At 53.8% G+C, this 22,834-nt stretch overlaps 2 protein-coding genes across 3 annotated transcripts in view; both read left to right on the forward strand.

The window, feature by feature from the left end:
* Positions 1–328: 328 nt before the first annotated feature.
* On the forward strand, positions 329–2,788 carry NEU2 (neuraminidase 2). Its single transcript, XM_045867317.1, has 2 exons — positions 329–529; positions 1,850–2,788. The coding sequence occupies exons 1-2, from the start codon at positions 329–331 to the stop codon at positions 2,786–2,788; spliced, it is 1,140 nt and encodes a 379-aa protein (XP_045723273.1).
* A 14,613-nt stretch (positions 2,789–17,401) lies between these two features.
* INPP5D (inositol polyphosphate-5-phosphatase D) overlaps positions 17,402–22,834 on the forward strand; it is a 114,202-nt gene continuing 108,769 nt past the window's right edge. For both annotated transcript variants that reach the window (XM_054505946.2, XM_045867711.3), the window contains exon 1: positions 17,402–17,738. In XM_054505946.2, the coding sequence (XP_054361921.1) occupies positions 17,605–17,738 (134 nt within the window). In that variant the 5' untranslated portion in view covers positions 17,402–17,604. The remainder of the gene's footprint in view (positions 17,739–22,834) is intronic.

A 22,834-nucleotide genomic window follows, 5' to 3' on the forward strand; every position in this document is an offset into this window, starting at 1 on the left:
TGAAGGTGATCACAAATCTGTTGTAAGAAGGTTTATTAATTTATAATAAGAATATAGCACAAAATACTCTTTTCCAAATACCTTCTCTCCGATGTCTCACGGACAGATTGCTGCCAAACTCCCTGGGAGGCATGTGCACAATTGGTAGACAGGCTCTTGGAATGTAATAAAAGGGGATGAACCCCATGCAGCAAGAGGACAGGCCACTCCAACATTGGGTGGCTTGCCTATGGGGTGAGCAGCACTTGCCTGCGAGGATGGCTGTGGCCCCATCTCAAGATGTGACTGCAAGACTCATCTTCTTATCCTGTGCCCACCCCCAAGCCCCATGGCATCCTGCCCTGTCCTGCAGAAGGAGAGAGTGTTCCAGTCAGGAGCCCATGCCTACAGAATCCCCGCTCTGCTCTACCTGCCTCAACAGAAGACACTGCTGGCCTTCGCAGAAAAGCGGATGAGCAAGAAGGACGAGCACGCAGAGCTGATTGTCCTGCGCAGAGGAAGCTATGATGCGTCCACCCACCACGTCCAGGTAAGGTAGGGTGAGGCTACAAGTGCTCCTCTGGGAGTACAGGGCCCATTCCATCCTTAGATGGCTGAGGTCTGGAGAACAGAGGGACAAAATACACTGAATCCCAAGAGGGACCCAGAGACCTATCAGGGATGGGGCAGAGAAGGTGTCCCCAGGCGATCACCTAGATCTCACATGGGATCACCATGAACAAGTCAGGTTGTCATGGCTACATCTGCTTTATTGCATGACAGGACAAGTCAGTCAGGAGATTGATGTTTGGAAAGCTTCCTACATCCCTAAAAACCTAAGGGAGGAGGAGTTTAGTATGACATAACTGGGGGTGGATTATATCCTTTTAGTAAAATTAACCTGGGGAGCAGGGTGAAGGTTGGAGTAATTTGCTTGTGTCTTGAGATTCCAGCATGTAGACCAAGTAGTTAATTCTGATTAACTACATCCAAGGCTGGCTTATCATATCTGATGGGCTTAATATTATTATTATCATTACCTTGTGGTCATTATTGCACAGTAGCTATCCAGAGCATGGGGTTTGAAGCAGATGGACTTGGGATCAAGTCCTGGTTCCATCACTTACTAGAGGTATGGTGTTGGGCAACTTATCTACCACATCTAAGCCTCTCATTCTCCAGACATGAGATGGAGCCAGTAACACCCGTGCCCCAGGCGTTAGGGATTAGCTTTAGATGAGACAGCAGACGTCATGCTCTTGGCACAGTATCTACCCCTAGAATCGTCCGTCGGTGGAGAGCTATTAATGGATGGGGATGGACTACAGAGGCACAATATGTGTGACTCAGACTCGGACTGTGGAAGCTCAGTGTGAGTCCTTGGTGTTATGGTGCTGCCCCTCCTCGGCTGCATTAACAGACTATGATGTGTAGAAATGGGAGGTGATTGTCTTCTTCTGCCCCACACTGGTCAGACTGTTGTAGTTACTCCAGGGCTTTACTTGTCAAGAATGGGAAGCTGGACTGGGCTGGTAGGTCGAGGGAACCAGGAAGAAGCTAGGAATGGCTCGTGTCTGAATCATCTTTGTATGCTGGGGTCTGGCACACGGCAGGTGCCCTGTAATGTATGGTGCTCTTCAAATGAAGAGGGCGCTGCCTCGGAGGGAGTGAGGGGGGCCCTGGCTCCCACCGCTCTGGGGAGGCGTTGTGCAGATGAATGCGTGCTGCACGGAGAGCTCTTTCCGGTGACCTTTGATTTTTACTCCCTGAGATACACCCCCTTCCCCCCACATTGCTGCTCCTGGCACCGTCACTGCCACTGGCCATTTCAAAGTTGTTCTTCTCCTCCTTTCTGTCCCCTCACATTCAGTGGCATGCTCAGGAGGTGGTGGCCCAAGCCCAGCTGGAGGGCCACCGGTCCATGAACCCAAGCCCCTTGTACGACGAGAAGACGGGAACCCTCTTCCTCTTCTTCATTGCCATCCCCGGGCAGGTCTCCGAGCACCACCAGCTCCACACCAGGGTCAACGTGACACGTCTGTGCCAGGTCACCAGCACGGACCACGGGAGGTCCTGGAGCCCCGCCAGAGACCTCACCGGCCCGGCCATCGGTGCGGCCCATGAGGAATGGGCCACTTTTGCGGTGGGTCCGGGGCACTGTCTGCAACTTCACAACAAGACCCAGAGTCTGGTGGTGCCCGCCTATGCTTACCGGAACCTTCACTCCCTCCGGGGGCCTTCCCCATTTGCCTTCTGCTTCGTCAGCCACGACCACGGGCACACATGGAAGAGAGGAAACTTTGTGGCCCAGGACACCCTGGAGTGCCAAGTGGCTGAAGTAGGGGGTGCGGAGCGGAGGGTGGTGTATCTGAATGCCAGAAGCCCCCTCGGAGCCAGGGTCCAGGCCGAGAGCACCAACGAGGGGCTCGACTTCAAGGAGGCCCGACCAGTGAAGAAGCTGGTGGAGCCTCCCCATGGCTGCCACGGGAGCATCATCAGTTTTCCCGACCCCCATGCGGGCTCAGGAGCCTCAGACAAATGGTTGCTCTACACCCACCCGACTGACCCGCAGCAGAGAGCCAACCTGGGAGTGTACCTCCACAGGCGGCCCCTGGGCCCCGAGGCCTGGTCGGAGCCCGCTCTGTTGGCCACGGGGAGCTGTGCTTACTCAGACCTCCAGAGCATGGGCGCCGGCCCAGATGGGTCACCCCAGTTTGGGTGTCTGTATGAATCGGATAATTACGAAGAGGTGGTCTTCCTCATGTTCACCCTGAAACAAGCCTTCCCAGCTGAATTTTTGTCTCAGTGAGCCGGTTGTGTGGCCATCCAGGAAGGGCTCCCGACTGAGAGGCCCACGGTTTCCCCTCTGGGCTTTGGAGACCAGCTCTTGGTTCCCTTCACCGAGAGCGTGTGCAGACACCCGCCTCCTGCCTCTTTTCCTCCTTTGATGTTTCAGTCCTTCTAAGGGATTCAGTTTTGAGCCCAGAAGTTGAAGGAACCTGGCTTCCCACAGCCCCTCGACAGGGAAGGTGCGGAGAGCTGTCGCTCTGCATGGCTCAGCCTGCCTGCTGCCCGCCCCAGCTTTGTGCGGGTCTTGATAAATGATGGAGTCCAGCCCATTTCTTCTTGGTAATGCTCATCATGTTCCTGGGGAAAGGCTGAGACAAAGCTGTAATAAATTAGCAGAGGGGTCTGTGTGTGCGTGTGCGCGTACGCGCACGTGTGTTCTCAATGATGCTCTAGAGGAGACCGCACGGGAGACAGCTTTGCAGGGAGGTAAGGCAGGTCTAGGAAAATTAAGCTAATCTAAGTCATTGTGTCAGTTTCCCCCGGCTGCCGTAACAGATCAATACAAACTTGGTGGCTCAAAACAACAGAAACTTATCCTCTGACAGTTCTAGAGGCTGGAAGTCCAAAATCAAAGCATCAACAGGACTGTACTCCCTCTGAAGGCCCCAGGAGAGAACCCCTCCTTGCCTTTGACCCCAGGCATTCCCCAGCTCGTGGCTACCTACCTCCCTTTAATGCCTCTGTCTGTGAGTGGCTTTCTCCCCTTGTCCTGTGTTTTCCCTTCTGTCTCTTACAAGACACCTGTCATTGGATTTCTGGCACACCCAGATAACCCAGGATAATCCTGCACTCAATTATATTTGCAAAGACTCTTTTCTTTTCTCTTAAATTTTATTTTATTTTATTATGTTAGTCACCATACAGTACATCATTAGTTTTTGATGTCGTGTTCCGTGATTCATTGTTTTCAAAGACTCTTTTCTAAAGGTCACCTTCGCCGGTTCTGAGGGTTAGGACGTGGATCTATCTTTTGGAGCATGTTCAACCCACTACAGGCATCAGAAGTGATTTTGGTATAGGTGATGCAGCTGAAGGTGGGAATGAAATTCAGAGGACTCGGATGATTCAGAAGAATGAAGGGGGTAGGAGGGGCCGGGCTGCTGGGGATGTGCGTCTGTGGTACAGAGCTGCTCTGGGGCATCTGGTCTTTGTGGTGACAGGGATGCCACCATGTGGGGGTGAAGAGAGAGGGGCGAGGGTCCTGTGCTTATGTAGTCCTTCTGTATAGAAAGAGCAGGGAGGAGGCCACGCTCCGGTTGTCATGCGGGTGATAACCTGAGAGGGGAGCCCTGGGCGGACGGGGCTGACACTTCTCTGACCTCTGGGGTCTTCAGGAGCCTTTGTCATATGTCCCCGTGGAAACGTGGACTTGCCGCCTGCGCCCATCAGAGCCCATCCTACCAACTGGATCAATCTAATAGTTTGATGGCAGCCATCAAGGACAACAGTTTTGGGTTCTTGCAATTGAGCAGTGTCTCCAGGTGGCCAGGCAGTGGTTAAATGGAATTTTCACAGAGGGGAGCTGGAGGTGTGGCTTTTGTCCTGGATGTGTTTCCCGGCACTGGCCTCCTATCTGGGTGCTACCTTTCTGTGTGGGGTTTTATGAAATCCAGCTGGAAGGATAAAGAAGTAGGGCCTGGTTATTGCAGGGGTGGAAAGTAGGCCTTGGGGATGCCACCTGCTGTCTTCTATACCCTGCAAAGTTAGCTATGCAGAGGCCAGAGGCCCAGCCAGGAGAGTGAGGACAAGGGCACGTTGGCCAGGGGCAGCACACCGTCAAGAGGTTTAGAGGTAGGGTGGCCTGATAGCATATGATCCGAATCAGGACACTTTTGAGAGTGAAAAGAGGATGGTATTAATAATTATACCAAGCAATGGGCATCACCCAGGACCGTCCCAGGCAAACTGAGAGCTTTAAGAGAAAAAGACCCACCAGGGATTGTATCAGGAGCTGGCCTCTGCTAACTACCCTGGGAGAGTCAACCAATTAAGGGTCTTGATGTGAGTTGGGAATAGGATAGGACATCTGGACACGCCAAGCTCAGAACATTATTTTCTTAGACTTTCTTCATTCACAGAAGTCAGTAGGTCTCAATTCTAACTGCTTGTTAGAATTTCCTGGGGAGCTTTTACACCATGATGACGCTTGGGCTCCACCCCTGACCAGCTGATTCAGAATCTCTGGTGATGGCAGCCAGGGATGAGTATTTTTTTATTTTTTCAAAGGCTCCTCAGGTTATTCTAGTGAGCATAAGGATCAAGAACTGCTGGCACAGATGATCGCTAAAGTTCCTTCTACTTCTAAATGTATACAAATATCAAAGTCTTCGGATCTGAATGAAAAAAGCAACTGTTGATTTGGTTAGAGCTGAACTGATCTATTCATTGAAAAATTCCACTAAGAGAGTGAAAAGCCATAGATGGGAAGAAGATACTTATAACACATATATCTGACAAAGGACTTGTATCCAGAATATATAAAGAGTTCCTACAAACCAATAAGAAAAAGACAATCCAATAAAAATGGGCAAAAGGCTTGAACAGGCACTTCACAAAAGAGGATATCATAAAGGGTGCTAAACACATGGTCATCAGAGAAATGCAAATTAAAATCATGAGATACCCACTAGAATGATTACAATTAAAAAGACTGACAACAGCAAGTATTGGCAAGTATGTGAGGCAACCAGAACTCTCATGCATTTCTGGAGGAAGTGTAAGTGGTATGAGCACTTTGGAAAGCTGTTTGGTAGTATCTACTAAAACTGAACATGCAAATACTCTATGACCCAACTCTTCTACTCTGCAGTATGCATCTAAGAGAAATGAATACGTACAGCTGCCAGAGACACGTATAGGAATGTTCATGGCAACTTCATTCCTAAGAGTCCCAAAGTGGAAACAATCCAAATGTCAGTTGAAAACAGAATAGATACCTGAATTGGGCAATATTCACTCAATGGAATATTTCACAATAATAAAAAAAAAATGGGCTACTATTGTACACAAGAGCGTGGATGGTTTTCCAGACATTATATATTGAATGAAAGAAGGCAGATTCAAAAGACTACCTACTTGATGACTCTGTTCATATGAAGTTCAAGAACAGGCAAAATAAATCTATGGTGTATAAGTCAGGAGTGGCTATTTGTGGTGGAGGAGAGCTGTTCACAGAGAGCTGGAAGAAATCTGGGTGCTGGAAACATTCTGTTGTTTGATCTGGTGCTGGTTAGGAGGGCGAATCCATAGGTGAAAATTCAATAGGCTATACACACAAGATTTGTGTACCCTACCGTGTGTACACTATACCATGATGAAAAATAAAAGTTGAACTGAATAGATTTGCTAGTTAAACCTCCAAATCAATATATTATTTTGGGTTGTAAAACTTTGGAACTGAATTTGTATAATAAAGTTTTTGGGGGAGAATCATTTTAGATTTACAGAAAAGTTACAAAGATAGTATGGAGTGTTCCCATATACCCTACACCCAGTTTCCCCTAATGTTAACATCTTATGTAACTCTGGTACATTGGTCAAAACTAAAAGATTAATATTGGTACACTACTATTAACTAAACTCTAGACTCTATTCGGATTTCACCAGTGTTTCTACCAATGTCCTTTTACTGTTCTAGGATCCAATCCAGAATACATTTAGTACATTTAGTGAAACTGAATTTTTACTACAATTTGTGTCCATGGAGACACACACATACCCACAGATTGATACACAGTTCCAGGAGCCCCTCCGCTCACATCATGAGGCCTGGGGCAAGTCCAGGGTGGTCGCCTTGGAAGGCCCAGAACCTGGCCCTGCAGAGAGGGCAGGCAGGGTGGTCTGCTAAGCCGAGTGGTGCTGATAGAGAAGATCTGACCTTCTCAGGAGAGACCCTCTCCCTGCACAGTGAGATTAACATGGTGGCCACAGAGAGTAACTGGAACTTGTCCATTCTTAGAGGTAAGGCTGCATGTCGTGCGATACAAAACGTTAGCCTGTAGAGATGGAAGTGAACTTGAAGTCTGTTAAGTCCAGCCTCCTCCATTGAGGGGGGATGAAAGCAGGTCCCATGAGGTCCAGTGACTTTCTCAAGGCCACACGGCCAGTGGCAGGGCCAGGAGAGCAACTGGGTTTTGGAGTCTTGACCAGTGTCCCCGCATCTGTTCTCAGTTATCTCTACTGTCCCCATCTGACCATCCAAGAAGTACGAAGGGGTCTGTATGACGAGGTTCTGGGATGTGGAGTTCTGCTTGGCCGGTCCCTGGGGCCTGTGCCCTTAGCCCTGGGTACCATGCCTCCCTGCGTGGCATGGCCTCCCCAGAGAGGGTGGGGAGAGGGCAGCTCGGGTGGCAGCGCTGGTCTGCGGACTCGCCAGCCGGGGTGTTCTAAGAAGGCAGCGACTCGTGCAGAGCCGAGAGGAGTCAGGAGAGCTCAGCGCTCCAAAGCCCTGCTCTGCTTTGTGAGATTTCAGTGCCGGGACCACACCACCGCCCGCACAAATCCCCATCCCGTGAAGAAGAAAGGAAGAAATCCAGTATTTAAATGTGATACTTTAATCACACTGCCCAAAAGGTGAGAAAGCTGACTGTACTTTTGGCAAGGTGTTTCTTTTTCAAATTCCATTTTTGTACTGTTTTTAGGGGAGGATTTCAATGGAATAGATGCCAAACGTTTGGAAGTATAAAGAGGCAAGAAAAAAACACCCGTAATCCCACTAAGCAGAGGCACATTTTCTTCTGGTCTTTTATCTGTGAAATTTGCTGAGATCATGCTGCAGAACCAATGTGGGATGGGATGGTGCTTCCCACTTGACATTATATCTGAAGCATCTCCTCCATGTTGTATTCTTGCAAAAGACACTATGCCAAAGGAACATACCATGAATTATGTAATCATTCCTGAGTATTTGAAAATGAAGTTACTTTTGCTTTTTTTCTGTTCTACAAACACTGAGATGAACATCTTTGTGAGTAAATCTTGGTCCTCATCTGTGACTCTTTGGTAAACTGAATCTTCTAAGAGGAATTACTGAATCAAAGATGAACATTTGAAATCTCTTGAAATGTGTTGTTTGCAAATATAAAGTACAACTTTCCATTGTGAATCAAGATGTCTTGAAATGGCTTTCTTCTTTTATAATTTTTAAACACCTGAGCTCCTAGAAAAATTGATTAAGTCATGCGTTTGTTCCTTAATTCATAAGCCATGCTTCCTGCTTTCTCCCTATGTGATTGTAGTGGCCATGTATCAGAGAGGGGATGAGACAGGGTGGGAAGGAGGAAAGCCAAGAGCTGCAGGGAGCAGTCAGAATTCCAGAAAGGTGGCATGCCACAGCAAGAATGCTGGGAGAAGGGAATCTTGACAAGAAGGTGTGAGTGGGAAGCAGTCACTTTCACAGTGAGGACAGTTCATTCAAAAGGACCATCAGTTGAGGCGAAGAGACAGGGCGATGCCCCCCCAGAAGGAAGCAGGTGGGGGCCTGGTTCTCAGGCTTGGCTGCCCGCTGGACTAGCCAGGGGGTGTCCAGGCCCTCCAGAGAGATTTCCTTTTTTTTTTTAAAAAAAGATTACTTATTTAATTATTTATTTAGAGTGAGCACAAGTGGGGGAGGGGCAGAGGGAGAAGCAGACTCCCCGCCGAGCAGGGAGCCCGATGCAGGACTCGATCCTGGGACTCCAGGATCATGACCTGAGCCGAAGGCAGTTACTTAACCAACTGAGCCAGCCAGGCACCCCCTCTCCTTTTTTTTTTTTTTTAAAGATTTTATTTATTTGAGAGAGAATGAGAAAGAGAGAGAGTTGATTTTTTTTTAAGATGGAAAAATCTTAAGCTTCCTTGTGGGGCGAGGGGGAGGAGAGGGAGAAAATCCCGGTAGGTCAGGGTGGCTTCGGGACCGGTCCCAGCAAGATGATTTGGGAACCCAGAAGACCAGTGGGCATAGAGGTCGACATAGATGCATTTGAGGGTGGCCTGGGAGACCCGTCCACTCTTTGTGGGAGAAAAGGGAGGGGTTTATCTTTTGATGGCTTCTGGCTTCTGCGTGAGCTGCTCTGAGGAGCTTGGGGAGGTGAGGAAGGCCAATGGGGACAAGGCAGGCTCTGGGGTGGCAGCCGGCTCAGTGAGGCAGAGGGCGTGTCTACAAGAGCCTGGCCACCAGGCGGGTTGGGAGCTGTGGGCTTGTGCAGCCTCAGCTGCCTGGGAGGGGGTTTCCCTGGTGAAGGTCTGCACCCCATCGGAAGGAGGAGCCTGGCTGGAGGTTTTGGCGGCGAGGGGGGTAGCGGGGGGAGGAGTCAAGGGTGGAGAGTGGCCTGTGATGGGGGCTGTGAGTGTGGAGGTGAGGAAGGGAAGGAGGGGCTTCTTGTGAACAAAGGAAGGGAGGGATGTGGTGGTCTGAGGGGTGGAGCGAGAGATCCCAAGATCAAGATTTGGGGTGCACACATTCCAAGAGCTGCCACTACAATGGGCAGGCGTGAGAGTAGAGGCCCCTCCAGAGGTGGGGTAAGGAGCCCTCCTGCCAAGTCCCCAAGGGTGGGACGGGGAAGAAGAAGGGAGGCAGGCTCATCTGGTGGCCAGATTAGTCTTTACAAGTACAGGATCTGGGGCTTTGTACTAGGGGCAGCCAGGAGCTGTGGGAAGATTTTCAGTAGGGAAGTGGCAAACCAAAGCCAGGCTTTAAGAAGATGAACCTCGACGTTCTTTGCAGTCTGCATTGCAAACCAGGCTTGGAATTGCAGATTTGGGAGATCAACTAGGTCTCTGCTGCAAGGAGAACGAGGACCTCCCAGTGGGAAGGGATTTGCAGGGTGACAGGTTCGACAAGCAGCCGAGGCCCCTGTCCCCCTTGGCCACACGGTGACCAGGTGGTCATCACGCCCTACTTGAGTTCACAATAAGAAACCTGGAGGGTAGGGTAAGAACCATACTCTGTTCCACCGGGAACCTGGTTGAATTCTGAAACTCTTGTGGGCAGGGGACCAGCACCCATGCCTGGAACCCAGCTCTTCCTTCATCTGTGCCACTTCCAACAAAGGGGGCCCAAGAGGCTTCCAGAGAGAAGCAGGGGAGCATTTAGGTGAATGGCGCAGAGACTCTGGCTTAAGAATTTCAGGGTCCAGCACAGAATTCTGGTCTCATCTAACTCAAAATGTGTCGCATGCATAGTGGTTCTGGGGTCAAGCAGACATGAGCTAGAATCTCAGATCTGCCACTAACTTAAAGATTAATTATTTCTTTAACATCTCTGGTTCTCGATCTCTCTGCCAGTAAAATGGAGATAGTAATAAGACGCTCTTATGGGGCATCGTGAGGATTGAATGAGGCGATTCTTGCCAAGAGCTTAGCACAGTGTCTCACGCACACTGGCTGATAGGTAGATATTAGCTTCTGTTATGATTCAGCACGTATTTAGTAGGTACTGCTATGGACCGCATTATTTCCCCTCCAAGGTCACCTGTTGAAGCCCTAACCCCCAGTGACTGTATTTGGAGATACGGTTTTTAGGAGGTAATTGAGGTTAAGTGAGTTCATAAGGATGAGGTCCTAATCCTCTAAGGTTGGTAGCCTTATAAGAAGAGGAAGAGGGAGAAATCGCTCTCTGCTCCCTGTTCCGCCCCCCGCCCCCCCCGCCGCCCCGCCCCACTGCTGCGTACAGGTAAGAAGAAAAGCCACGTAGGAGGCAGCCAGGAGGCAGCCAGAAGGCAGCCATCGGTGAGCCAGGGAGAAGGTCCTCAGTAGAACTCGATCACCCTGATCCCCTGATCTTGGGCTTCCAGCCTGCAGAGCTGTGAGAAAATGTCTATTGTGGAAGCCCCCGAGTCTGTGCTATTTTGCTGTGGCCGCTGAGCAGACCATGTCCTACATGGCAGTGTGGGCCGGATGCTGCATCCTCAAGGGTGCCGGGAGGTGATGATCTAATGAGATAGGAGAGGTGCCAGTCGTGATGGGAAAACACTCTGAGCGAAGAGCGGGCAAAATTGTGTCTCCTGAGGGGGGCCAGCGCCAAGAGGAGGGATGATACTCTGCAGGAGGGTCAGAAAAAGACCATGCTTCCGCAGCCTGGAGGCTGGCCCATCCCAGGGAGGGTGAGGCCATGGGGGAGGGCAGTGTCGGGGTGGGCGGCATTTCCAAGGCGACGTTCACGCAGCTTGGGAAGCCCATCAGGGAGCCCATCGGGGAGCAGGGATGTGGTCAGCAAAACGCAGAGCTTCCCGACACCCAGGGCCGGCCACGCAGGAGGAAGTCCACAAGAGGACAGCGAGCTGAGGATCCCGAGGGGATTGAAGCTGGAGCCAACAGCGTGGTTTTGCTTTTCGTTTTGGCGCATTCATTAGGAAGGGGAAAGAAGACGAGGCTGGGAAGGAGTTGACGTATAATCGCCATGGAAAGCTAGTGCTCTCGGCAGAAAATGCACTTAGGAAATGATGCAGTGACAGGCCCAGCCAAGGGAGGGTTGGGGTGTGCGCGGGGCCAGCTCAGAGGCTGGAGGCGGCCCAGCGGCGGCAGTGGCCTCCCCATCACGCGTCAGTGGCAGCCGGGTGGCCTCAGCAGGCTGCCCGTGCTGGCCCATGTCTTGGCTCAGAGCCCCAGAGTTGCTGGCTCCAGAGTTTGGCAAATCTGACCCTGGGGGCAGAGAGCCAGGGAGGGGTGTTTGCCCCCGCCACACGGTCACCTGAAGGAGATCACTGGTGTACTTTGCTTTACACACAAGGTGTGGCTCGGTGTCACAGGGGTGCAAAGGCGCAAGGGCCTCCAAGGCTGTGGGCCAGCCCTTCCCACGTTCATGTTCATTGCAGGAAACACACCCAGGCAGCTTTCTGGGAAAGGGAGCATACAAGTTTTTTTAAAAAAAATTCAAATCATATTACAAATGCAGAGGGACAGTTCTTTTTTTAAATGAATCCTGTGATGAAAGTCAAGAAGCACTTTGAAATGCAAGTCACCAAGGGCTGTTGTTAAAAAGCTATTTCATAAGTAGGATCCATGTCACTTTCTTAAAATGGGACACCAGAATTGCCCCTCTGGGCTGGAGGAAATACGAAGACCCAATTCCCATACACTGTAGATATGTCAGTTGGCGCAACCTCTTTAGAAGACAGTAGGGCATCATTAACCCAAACAAAAAGTGTGCACAGCCTTTGGACCCTAGTCGCCCTTCTAGGGACCTCTCTGGCAGGTACATCTACTCTGCTTTGTAATAGCAAACGTTGGAAACAATCTCAGCATCAACCGGTAGGAGACTGGTACAATGCATGATGCTGTGGCGTGTGATATTAGGCTGGCTTTTAAAAGAATGTGGTAGATACCAAGAAGCTCCATGAAATGTTCAGAAATACTGTGAAGTGAAAAAAAGTAAGCCGTACAACGAGGTTTTTTAAAAAATGAGGCCTTGCAAAATTATGCTTGCGCAAGCATAGGAAAGTGTTGCAAGAATATAAAGATGCTGGCCCTGGGGCGATGGGGCTGGGGGCCCAGGGTGGCAGGAATACTTACACTCTTTGTTGAATTTTTACTATGGGCGTGTTATTACATTTTTCACTTTAAAAAAAAGATTAAAGAAAAAAAGTCCATCTCTTCCTTATGAATCCGGAGGGCCGTGTGCTGGAGGGGGTATCTCCAGGGATGCAACCAGCCCTCCACAAAAAGCCAAGCCTTACCGAAAGATTTCACCCGCGCCTTCTGGAACCCGAGTTGTCTTTTTATTTATTTAATTTTTATTACAGAAAAGTAGTATGTGGTCGCAAAGGAAATCCGGGAAAGTAGAAGGAGGAAAAAGATTGCTTGTGGATCTGCTACCTAACTCACCACCCTTCGTATTTGGTGATTTCCCAGGATAACTTTTTTTTTCCGTAGTTGGATTCATACCGTAGCCTCAAATTGGTTTCCTGATGTTTTTCTTTTCTTTTCTTTTTTAAATTTACCAGTGTATTTTGAATATGTTCCTGCGTCCTTAACAATCTTGGCAAAAGACACAAGTTATTTTTGTGGATGTGATTTTTCTCCCTTATCCAATTCTTCCCCAAATCGAGCCCCATTCTCCTGGTTGCACTTCAGGTCTATTTGATTTCCTGGCAAGGGGAGAGCTGTGCGCTGCCAGGCCTTTGGTATCCGAAGGAAATCCTTGATCACAGTTATGGACTCGGTGAGCCCTGGGAGGGGGGGGCCCGCGGTGGGGGCCGGGGGGGCGGGTAACGCCTCCATCCCTGAAGGTGTGGGTACCATGGGAACAGGAGAGGCGGGGCCCTTGGAAAGTGGCAGCCCCCGCGCAGGGTCACACAGGAATTTAGGGCCGGAGGCTAGAGTTGGAGGCTCCCCCTGGTGGTGGGGAGTCACAAGGCTCCGAATCTGACCCATTTTAGGTTATTTTTAGTTGTAGGTGAAGAGCTCTTTTATAGGATCCTGTCCTCTTTCAGACCAGGGTCGTTAAACCAATGGCTGGAGCCCCCCCCCCACCCCAGGCTCTGTCGTCCAGGCACCGGTCAGGAGGGCCACCTTGGGGACCTGCCTCATCTAGAGCACCCACCTCACACCGGACACTTAGCAACCTCACAAACACCCTTCAGCAGAGATATTACTACCCCCTTCACAGAGACGCAAACGAGGATCGGATGCTAGATCTTGGGGCAGAGCTGGGACTCAGATCGAGTCTCGCTCCCATGTGTGTGACTCAGGGTCCGATCTCCAGCTCTGAAACCAGAGATTGCAGGGGAAAGAGTGTGTGCGTGTTGTGAGCGGAGGCCCTGCCTTCCCACTCTTCATGGTGCTCCAGGCTCCGGGAGGCTTAAGCCCAGGGCCTGTGAGAAGCCCGGCCTAGCACTCAGGACTGCTGAGCCGAATTCGTGTCCTCAGGGGTCTGGAGAGAGGATCTAGAAAGGCCACGTGAAGATGCCCGGGCACAAGTGGAGCAGGGACTCACCGCGAGAAGGCAGGCAGGTGGAGCCAGGCATCCTGGCAGCCCTCGAAAATCACAGGGGTGAGGCTGGGACAGAGTGGGCTGAAGCGGGAGGGACTGGACCCTTCCTTCCCGACCGAGGGTCGGGGATACGATGATCCTTGCTATGTCTGGAGGTGTCCCAGCTCTCAGGAGATCTCCGCTGGGTGGGCTACTTACACCCTGGTCAGAGAGTGAGCCCCTTCCCCCATCTCAGTAACATTATTGAGGTCCTTGACCTTTGATTTGGGAGGGGCCCTTGGGGGCAGGGTAAATTCTCAGGACAGAAGAGATAAGGGGGGCGACCCACCTGCCCTGGGCCCCCTGACACTGGGAGCAGTGCTGCTTGATGACAGGAGGCTCAGGCCTCCTGGTCCTACCCTGGTTCTCTGTGAGTGGCTGCTCCCTCCCCTTCTTCAGCCCAAGACACCTTTTTATCAGGCCTGGGGGGCAGGCGGACATTCACTCCTGAGGACACCAGCCAGTGAGCAGCTTTCAAACATTTCCTCCTGGGTTAGTCAGGGTTCTCCAGAGCCACAGTGCCGACAGGATGTGTGTGCGTGTGTATATAGATGAGACAGATTTATTTTGTAAGGAATTGTCTCGTGTGATTATGGAAACTGACAAGTCCAGAATCTGCAGGGTGGGCAGGCAGGCTGGGGACCCAGGGAGGAGTTGAGGCTTCAGTTCAAGCTGGAGGCAGTCTGCTGACGGAATTCCCTCTTCTTGGGGCACCTCGGTCTTTTCTTTTTTTAAAGATTTTATTTATTTATTTGAGAGAGAGAGAATGAGAGACAGCATGAGGAGGAAGGTCAGAGGGAGAAGCAGACTCCCCGCCGAGCAGGGAACCCGATGCGGGACTCCATCCCGGGACTCCAGGATCATGACCTGAGCCGAAGGCAGTCGCTTAACCAACTGAGCCACCCAGGCGCCCACCTCGGTCTTTTCTATTAAGGCCTTCAACTGATTGTATGAGGCCCATCAGCAATATCTGCTTTACTCAGAGTTTACTGATTTAAATACTGATCTCATCTAAAAATATCTTCACAGAGACAACTAGAATAATGTTTGACTAAATATCTATGTACTTGGCCTCTCCAAGTTGCACAGAAAATTGACTATCACAGCTCCCTTTGCTTTTGGTGACTCAGGGAGTAAACACTTGGATTCCCTCATTCTCCAATAGGAATGGGTAGGTGACACCTATCTATCTGCCCAGGCTGGTGGGCCATGGGGAGCCCTGGGGTCCAGCAAAGGGCTTCCATGAACACAAGACAATAAAAAACGGGATCTGAACAGGAAGCAAGAGCCTGGACATCACGAAGACTCTTCCAGTGCACTGACTGGACACTGAACATAATCACCTTTTCTCTAGCCATTATTCTAAATCTTTATTGATAAATCACTATACCCCACATGGGTTCACGAATTTTATAATGCAAATTTTTAGTACTTTGTGTATATAGACAGGGGCCCTGCAAAAAGTATTTACCCGGGCCCCACCCACCATAAGGGCAGTCCTGATCTAAATGTTGCCAGGCACCCAGGGGCTCAGTTGGTTAAACGTCCCACTCTTGATCTCGGTTTGGGTCTTGATCTCAGGGTGGTGAGATCGAGCCCCTTGTTAGGGCTCTGTGCTCAGTGTGGATCCTGCTTAGGACTCTTTCTCCCACTCCTTCTGCCCCACGTGTGCGTGCTCTCTCTCTCTCTTAAATAAATAAATCTTGAAAAAAATATATTGCAGTTTTTCGAATATGGGGAGCAGAAGGGGGACCAGGAAGCTGACCATGTCAGGTGCCTCAGGCAACTGGGTTAGGTGGAAGTAGAGATGGAATGGGCCCTAAAAATTAGGGAAACGTGTGTGTCATGTATGTGTCGTGTGTGTCCAAGGGAAATCACAATGAAGTCGAAGGACAAGGGCAGTCCTGCTGGCCACCCAACTCTGCTGAGAGGCAGGACTTGTGGGGATAGAGGCCTGAGAGAGGGAAGGCAGGAAAGTAGTTGTAAGTGCAAAAGTCTTGGACCTGGTGGATGAATTGGTCAAGGTACTAAGGGGCCAGGATTGCAGATGGATCTTCCTGATGGGCCCTAGAGAGACCAGGGGGCTTCGAGGCTGAAACCAATGAGGAGGTTGGTGGAGGTTAACAGGGAGGCAAGAAGGGTGCTAAGTGGGTGATGGGAGGATCCGCTGGCTTCCTGAAGGCCAGAGTGTGGAGGCCAGCTCTTGTCCCCATCATTTCCCCATGCCTAGCTCAGGGCCTGCCTAGAGGACCCTCGCTTCCTAGGCTTCTTCTTCTTCTTCTTTTTTTTTTTTTGCTTCCTAGGCTTCTTATGTTCTGAGGGTTTGGGAGTTGAGTCATTGGTCCAGGGGAAGGAGCGGGGGAGGGGCAGCAGTCAGGGGAGAGGAAGCTCAGAGTGGCTTGGGGAGGTGGGAGAGAAGACTGGGGAGTTCACTGGGGGTGGAGTTTCCAAAAGGAACTTCACCTGGAGCCCAGGGGCCACACTCTGGGCCTCAGATTCAGGATGAGCTTGTTCAGAATCACCTGCTGTGTGGGAGTACCTCCCTGCAGGTGGGAGGGGCTGTGGGCCCCTCAGCACCCGTGAGCTCCTTTAGGAGCTACTTTCTTCAAGGTAGGAAAGGGGAAACTGGGGCTGAGAGAGAGAAGTCTGATCAGCTCCTGCAGCTCAGATGTAGATGTAGAGCTGTGGGTTTCGGATGCTCGGGCCTGTGGAGGGAGGTCTCTTGTCATGTCTTGGGGGGCACCACACCTTGTGCAATAGGTCACAGTGCCCCTTCACCCTGGTGGGCTTGACCCAAGAACTGAGTGCACCCCAGGAGTGGGTGTCCGCTTTGGAGTCCTCAGAATCCGCTGGTCTGGGACGATGGCTGTGCGGAGGCAGCTCTCCGCTGAGCCGTGGGCACGTGCAGCCAAGCCCAGCCTCGGAAGAGCCACCGCCCTGCTGACTCTGCGGAGACAAAGGACACCGGGAGACCCGTTCCTTATCCTTGGCCAGGTGGCCAGCCTGGAGGGAAGTGTGGCTTCCCACGTGTCCTGGAAAGACCCAGAGGTGCAAACCCAGCCTGCATTCACCCCGAACAATGTCCATGTCCCGAGCCCTCCACACCCTTCCTGTGTCACTAAGCGGGGCTGCCTTGGAGAGCAGGGCACACCCTGCTCCTTCACACCCACAGGCCCCTGGCATGAGGGTAAAGGTGTCACAGAGCTGTCGCCTGAGCCCTTGGAGGCCCCAGGTGGTGTCACCCAAGGTCCTCGCAGCCCCCGGGGCTGTGCGGTGCCCTGAGTCTCTCACGTGGGGCTGGGGCGCAACTGCGCCCCCACCCCTCAGTTTTGCTCGGCCCGGGGTGGGCCGGCCGTGGTCCCAGGGGAGAAGCTCTGGGGTCGGGTAGGCCCGGAGGCGGAGGGGTCCGGCCAGGGCGTGGCCAGCCCACGTGAGCCGCGGGACGGGCCTCCAGTGGCCCCTGCTCCGGCCGGTCCACAGCGGCTAGGCCCCGCTTCTTCGGAAGCCGGCCGTGGGCCTCCTGGGCCCGGAGCAGCTGACACCCCCAGGAGGCCTCGTGGGGGGGAGCGGGAGGGGCGGCAGGCGGGTGGGCGGGGTGGGAAGGTGGAGCGCGGCGCCCGGCGGGTCTCCGCAATGAGGAAGTTCTCGGGCCGCTGCTGGCTTCCTTTCCCTCGCTGAGCTCCTGAAACAGGAAGTCGGCCAGGGAGCTGGTGGCAGCAGCGGGGCCACCGAGCGGGCCAGACGGACGGCGGCGCCGGCTCGCGGTGCAGGGGCCTCGGCTCCCGTCGGTGGCGCGTCGGCCCGGCCCGGGAAGGCCCGTGGCCGCCATGGTCCCCTGCTGGAACCATGGCAACATCACCCGCGCCAAGGCCGAGGAGCTGCTGTCCAGGACGGGCAAGGACGGGAGCTTCCTCGTGCGCGCCAGCGAGTCCATCTCCCGGGCCTACGCGCTGTGTGTGCTGTAAGTGCGCGGCCCCCGCCCGGCCCCCGCCGCCCGCCGCCCGCCGCCCGCCGCGGCCCCGGGGAGGGGAGGCCAGCTCGGGCCTCGCGCCCGCGCGGGCGCAGGTTGTCCTCATGTCATGCGATGCATGGGCCCGTCTTGCGTGTTGCCCGGATTTGTTGGTGGGTCCGGCCGGCGCCCGCTGGGGGCCCCGCTGGGCCTTGGAGCTCAGGTTTTTCGGCCCCTGGGAGCTCCCCAGGGCCTCCCGGGGCCCGGTCACCCTTGCGGCTGCCTGGCAGCGGTGGTGCCAGGGGCCAGGAAGGGGGGACCGTGTCCAGACTCTGGGAGGCAGGCAGAAGCTCAGGGCACCAGAGCGGTGCGGCTGTTAGAAAGTGGCTCGGTCAGTTCAGGTGTGGGGCAGACATGCCCAGCTTGGAAACCGTCGTGGAAGGACAGATGTGGCAAGAGAGGACCTTTCCGGAGCCTAGGCTTTGGGCCCGTGGAGGAAGCTGTAGTTCGGGGAGCCAGAATATGGGGAGGGTTCACCCAAGGAAGAGCTTTCAGTTCACCCAGAAGTTGCATTCGGGGCCCTGAGAGCAGAGGAAGTCACCATCACTGACAGCCGGAGCCTCTTCTCTCCCCACCTCGGCACTGGGCTGTGTCCCCCACACATTTTGGCCTCTCAGCCACCACCACCTGCCCCCCCCCCACTTCACCCCACTCCCAGCTCTGGGATATTGCTGAAACCTCCAGTTGTCTTAACAACGGAGGGAACAGCCACTTGCTGAAGGTTCCTTTTTAAAACACCCTTGTTCGACCCATGTCTGAAAAAGGCCCTCACGCCGGCAGCCCTGCCATCTAACCACCCCCGCCAGGCTCGGGGCAGTGCCAGGGCACCGTGGGGGACAGGCTGTCCCCCTGCACCTCTCAGGTAGCATGCGTGGACTTGCAGAAAGTTCCCCCTGACCAGGCAGGAGGGGAAGTAGGTCGCTGAACACAGACCTATTCTGAGCATTTGTCTTGGGGTTATCCCATTTTATCCTCCGGCGACCTGAACTGCAGGTCCCACTATCAGTCCCCTTTGCAGATGAGGAAACTGAGGCTCGAATGGGTTCAGAGACTGACGACAGTCAAAGCCTGGGCCATCTGCCCCCAGAGGCTACACCCAGACAACCGGACCCTTGCCGCCCCACTCCGAACCCTGTCAGGCTGAGTGTGAGCATAGGTTCCAGGGGACAGCAAGGGAAGCCAGGGTGCTGACAAGGACGCAGCTGGCCAATGGGCCCAAGCGCTGACTGCACCAGAGGCCCACCTCCCGAGGCCAACTAGCCCCCCCCCCCCCCGACTCTCACACTCAGGGGAAGGGACCAGGACTTCCCCACAGGCACTGCTCTCCCCCCAGGCACCCGCCAACAGGGCCTTGGAAAGGATGGGAAGACGCCACACTGACTGCGCTGGGCCCACATGGCTCTCTCTCCTGCCCCATGGACCTTAGTGGAAGGCCGATGCTCTTGGGTGTTGGCCGTGTGCTGAGCCTCCCGCTGAGAGCTTCCAGGACCCTCCCAGCGGCCCTTTGGTCAGGGTGCTCGGGTTGTGCGCAGGTTACAGACGTGGTCTCTGACTCCGCACGGGCGGATGGCAAGCTAGAGCCGGGGCTACGCCTAGAGGCAGGCCCTCGGGAACCTCTCGTCCCACGCCCCGGACTGTGGGTGAGTGGAAGGAGCTCTGAGAGGGTGAGGCCTTTGGCTCCACTGCCCTGCTGGCTGGTGGCAAGCCGGGGTCCAGGCCTGGTTTCCCCTGTTCCTTCCTCCGCCTCTCCTCCGCTCTGCTCATCTGCACTGAATCACTCGCAGAGCTGCAGCGGATGTCCAGGGTCCCCTTCTTAGAGGGGGCGCCCGCAGTGCCCACAGATGTCCGCTCTTCTCATCAAGCTCCCGTCCTCAAAGCCCTTTTAGGTCCAGACCCCAGGGCTTGGATTCCTCCCCGGGGACCCCGCCCTTTGGCCAGGCCCAGGGCTCCCCTTTCCCCTCTGCTCTTTGAGGGAAGCCACCCTTCCTTCAGGGTCAGGAGCCACTAAAGGCTGCGGGATAGGGTGGGCCACCAAACTTTCCCCAAACCTGGGAGACTTAACCCCGCCGCCACCTTTCATTTCGCCAACTAAGGAGATTTAAGAATGAAAAACTGAGAATGAATGACAACTATCTGCCACCTTCCAAAGGCTCATTTCATGGAAGAAAACATCCTCGAATACCGAAAAAGCAGGAAAAGCGTACTCTTAAAAAAAAAACCCAAAAACAGTCCTTTAAATCAAATTAGATTTAACTTCCCTGTGGCCTGGTGCAGACCTTGCCCCCACGCCATCTGGGTCCACGGCCTAGTGCTGGGAACCTTGACGGGGTGAAAAGCGGCTGGGCTTTCCTCCGTTTCATAAGTGCTGTCTGTCTGGAAGTCAGCTGGGAGTGCAGGGACCCCGGGGGTGAGGGGGTGTGCAGCTGTGGGGTCAGGGCTCTCAGAGTGAGCCAGGCCTGCAGAAGGAAGCCACCAAGACTTGCCCTCCTGCTCTAGAAATATCCGGGGGAAAAGGCCTCCTGGCCGGACACGCCAAGACCTCCTGCCTGTGCCCAGTGGCTGCAGCCTCTCCCCCGTGCCCTCCGGTGAGTGAGGGGACAGCAGGGGAGCCTTCAGCTGCTGGGTTAGGCGGCTGCGCTGGGAGCACCAGGAACGGCGTACACCTTCTCCCCGGTGGCCTTGGTCCCCAGGAAAGAGAACAGGATTTGACTATTTAAATGAAACGAGAGAGGGGGTGAGGGAGACACCAAAAGACAAGGCTGCAATTCAGGGCCGCCCACGCCCACGTGATGAGAGCGCACAGTCACCCCGGCCTCGCGAACCCGCATTTCCTCTCGAGAGGTCAGCCCTGCCACCTGCCCCTGGGCAGGAAAGCTCAGCCCTCTCCTCGGCAGCTCAGAGAGCCCTGCTTGAGGGAGACCCCGGAGGCTCTTCTTGGGCGCAGAGAGCTGGAGGGGGAAGACCCCCTCCCCCCAGGCAGCTGGCCATGTGCCATCTTGTGGCAGGGGGCTTGGAAAGGATGGGAAGCAGCTGGCCAGCTCTGCCATCTTGTGGCAGGGGGCTTGAAAACATGCGGGCCACAGGGCCTGCGTCATCCTCCCCTGACCTGACTCAACCCCGCCACAGGAGTCCCTGCAGGGGCGTCCGGCCCATCTTGGATGGGGTCGCTAAGAGCCTATCAAGCTCACACCCTCCTCTCCTGCCAGGATGGCACGTCCACGTGGGGCCAGGGTGCTTGTCAGGTGCTTTATGCTGCAGAAAGGAGATGCACCTTTGGGGGAGGGGGTCCCTCCATGGAAGGGGCCAGGAGTCGGCAGGACCAGCCTCTCCTTGCTCAGGCCGCACACGCAGAGCTGGAACAATGGGCCCGCATCGCTGTATTGTGCCCGGTACAAGCTACCCACCCACCGAAGCGCGCTAGGGAGGGTTGGCTCCCCTCCTGGGGGAGGGGCAGGTGTGTGCCGCCTTTGGTTCAGGTGCTGGTGCCCCATCCAGCCAGCCGTGGCAGGGACGTAGTCTTGGTTTCCCCAGGACACAGCCTCCCCGCCCCCGCCGAGCTACCCAGGCACACCCACGGTCTCCTTCGCAGGGACAGTGCACCGGGCAGCCTGGACTCCGGCCTCGCCAGCGCAGCCCTAAAGATGAGGAAGCACAAATAGGACATTGAGCCACCAGAAGTTCCCTCGGAGAAGGCATTCTTGTTAGGACGATAGAGTGTGATAGGCCACTTGAGGTAGAGTAAGCCTTAAGCCTTGTTCCCCTAACAGAAGGTGGTTGCTAACCTGTTCTGTCTAAAAATAACTCAAAAGACTCACGAAGTCTTACCGTGTGCCAGGCTCCCCATTCTGGGCTCTTTATGTGGATTAACTCACTATCCCCCAGGGCCTTTGGAGGAAGGACTATCATTATCCCCACTTTACAGATGAGGAAGCTGAGACCCAGAGAGGTTAAGGGGCGTGCCACGCTTATAGGGCTGATAAATGGCAGGGTCAGGACTTGAACTCAGGCTGTTCTCGGGAGGGAGAAAGAGAGAGGAGCCAGCCAGCCTGGGTGTGTGTGGGGTCGGGGAGGCCTGGAAGGGGGAGGCGCAGAGAAGGGACTTGGGAGGGCAGCAATGTCCAGGAGAGGTGTAAAGCCATTTCCACGTGTGAACGCGTGGATAGAGCCCCCCTTCCTCCAATCCCCTTCCAATGTTTAAGGCAAGTTTGCACTGCTCATTGATTATTTTTGTGCAATGCAAAGAAATACTGGTTTTCATATCTGGTGTTCACAGAAAGTGGGGACAAACGCTGGTCCGGACAGTAGCCAGCAGCCAGAGCTGGAGGACCACGGGCTCTTGAAATCCGGTTTACGTAAGAGCTTGTCCAAGGGCAGCTCTTCGGAGTCTTCTTTCTGGGTGCAAGACAGGAGAGAGTGGTATGCCTGTGAAGGCCTGTGTGTTGAACGGATCACTGGCATCTTCTGTGTGGAGTGACTCAGAACAACCTGGTAAAGTTGAGTGTGTCCAGGCTTTCTGTGCCCATGCCCAGCGCTCCAGAACAACTCTTCCAGAACCAACGCAGGCTCTGGCTTTGGTGTGTTTTACGAGCTGGCCTACCTGACGGGTTACATTCGCGGTGGTGCTTCTCCGTTGAACGGTCCCCTCTCCTGGAGTGTGAGCCCAAGCATAGGGAAGAAATGGCAGGGATGCCCCTGGCCAGGCCTTCCTCCTTGCCCCAGTGATGGAGTGAGGAGAGGCCCGCCCTTCCTGCCCAAATCCCTGCCATGCAACACAGTCCTTAGAGGTGAGCCCTCTGTGGTTGGCTACATCTGATGTGAGTTCTGACATTCTCGAGACACTAACCTCCCTGTGCCCACCCGGCATCCTCACTGGTGAGAAGCCCAGTCCCTGGGTTATAAATGGAATCATATATAATATGTAGCCTCCTGTATCCGGCTTTTTTCACATGATGCTTTTGAGGTTCATCTATTTGCAGCCTGAGCGTTCCTTTTTATGGCTAAATAGTAGTCTGTTGTGTGGAAAGACCACATTTTGTGTGTCCTTTCGT

This window comes from Mirounga angustirostris, unplaced genomic scaffold (assembly GCF_029215605.1).
Source record: "Mirounga angustirostris isolate CCGP_5_RB_7025 unplaced genomic scaffold, mMirAng1.0.hap1 SCAF_3, whole genome shotgun sequence".
NCBI lineage: Eukaryota > Metazoa > Chordata > Mammalia > Carnivora > Phocidae > Mirounga > Mirounga angustirostris.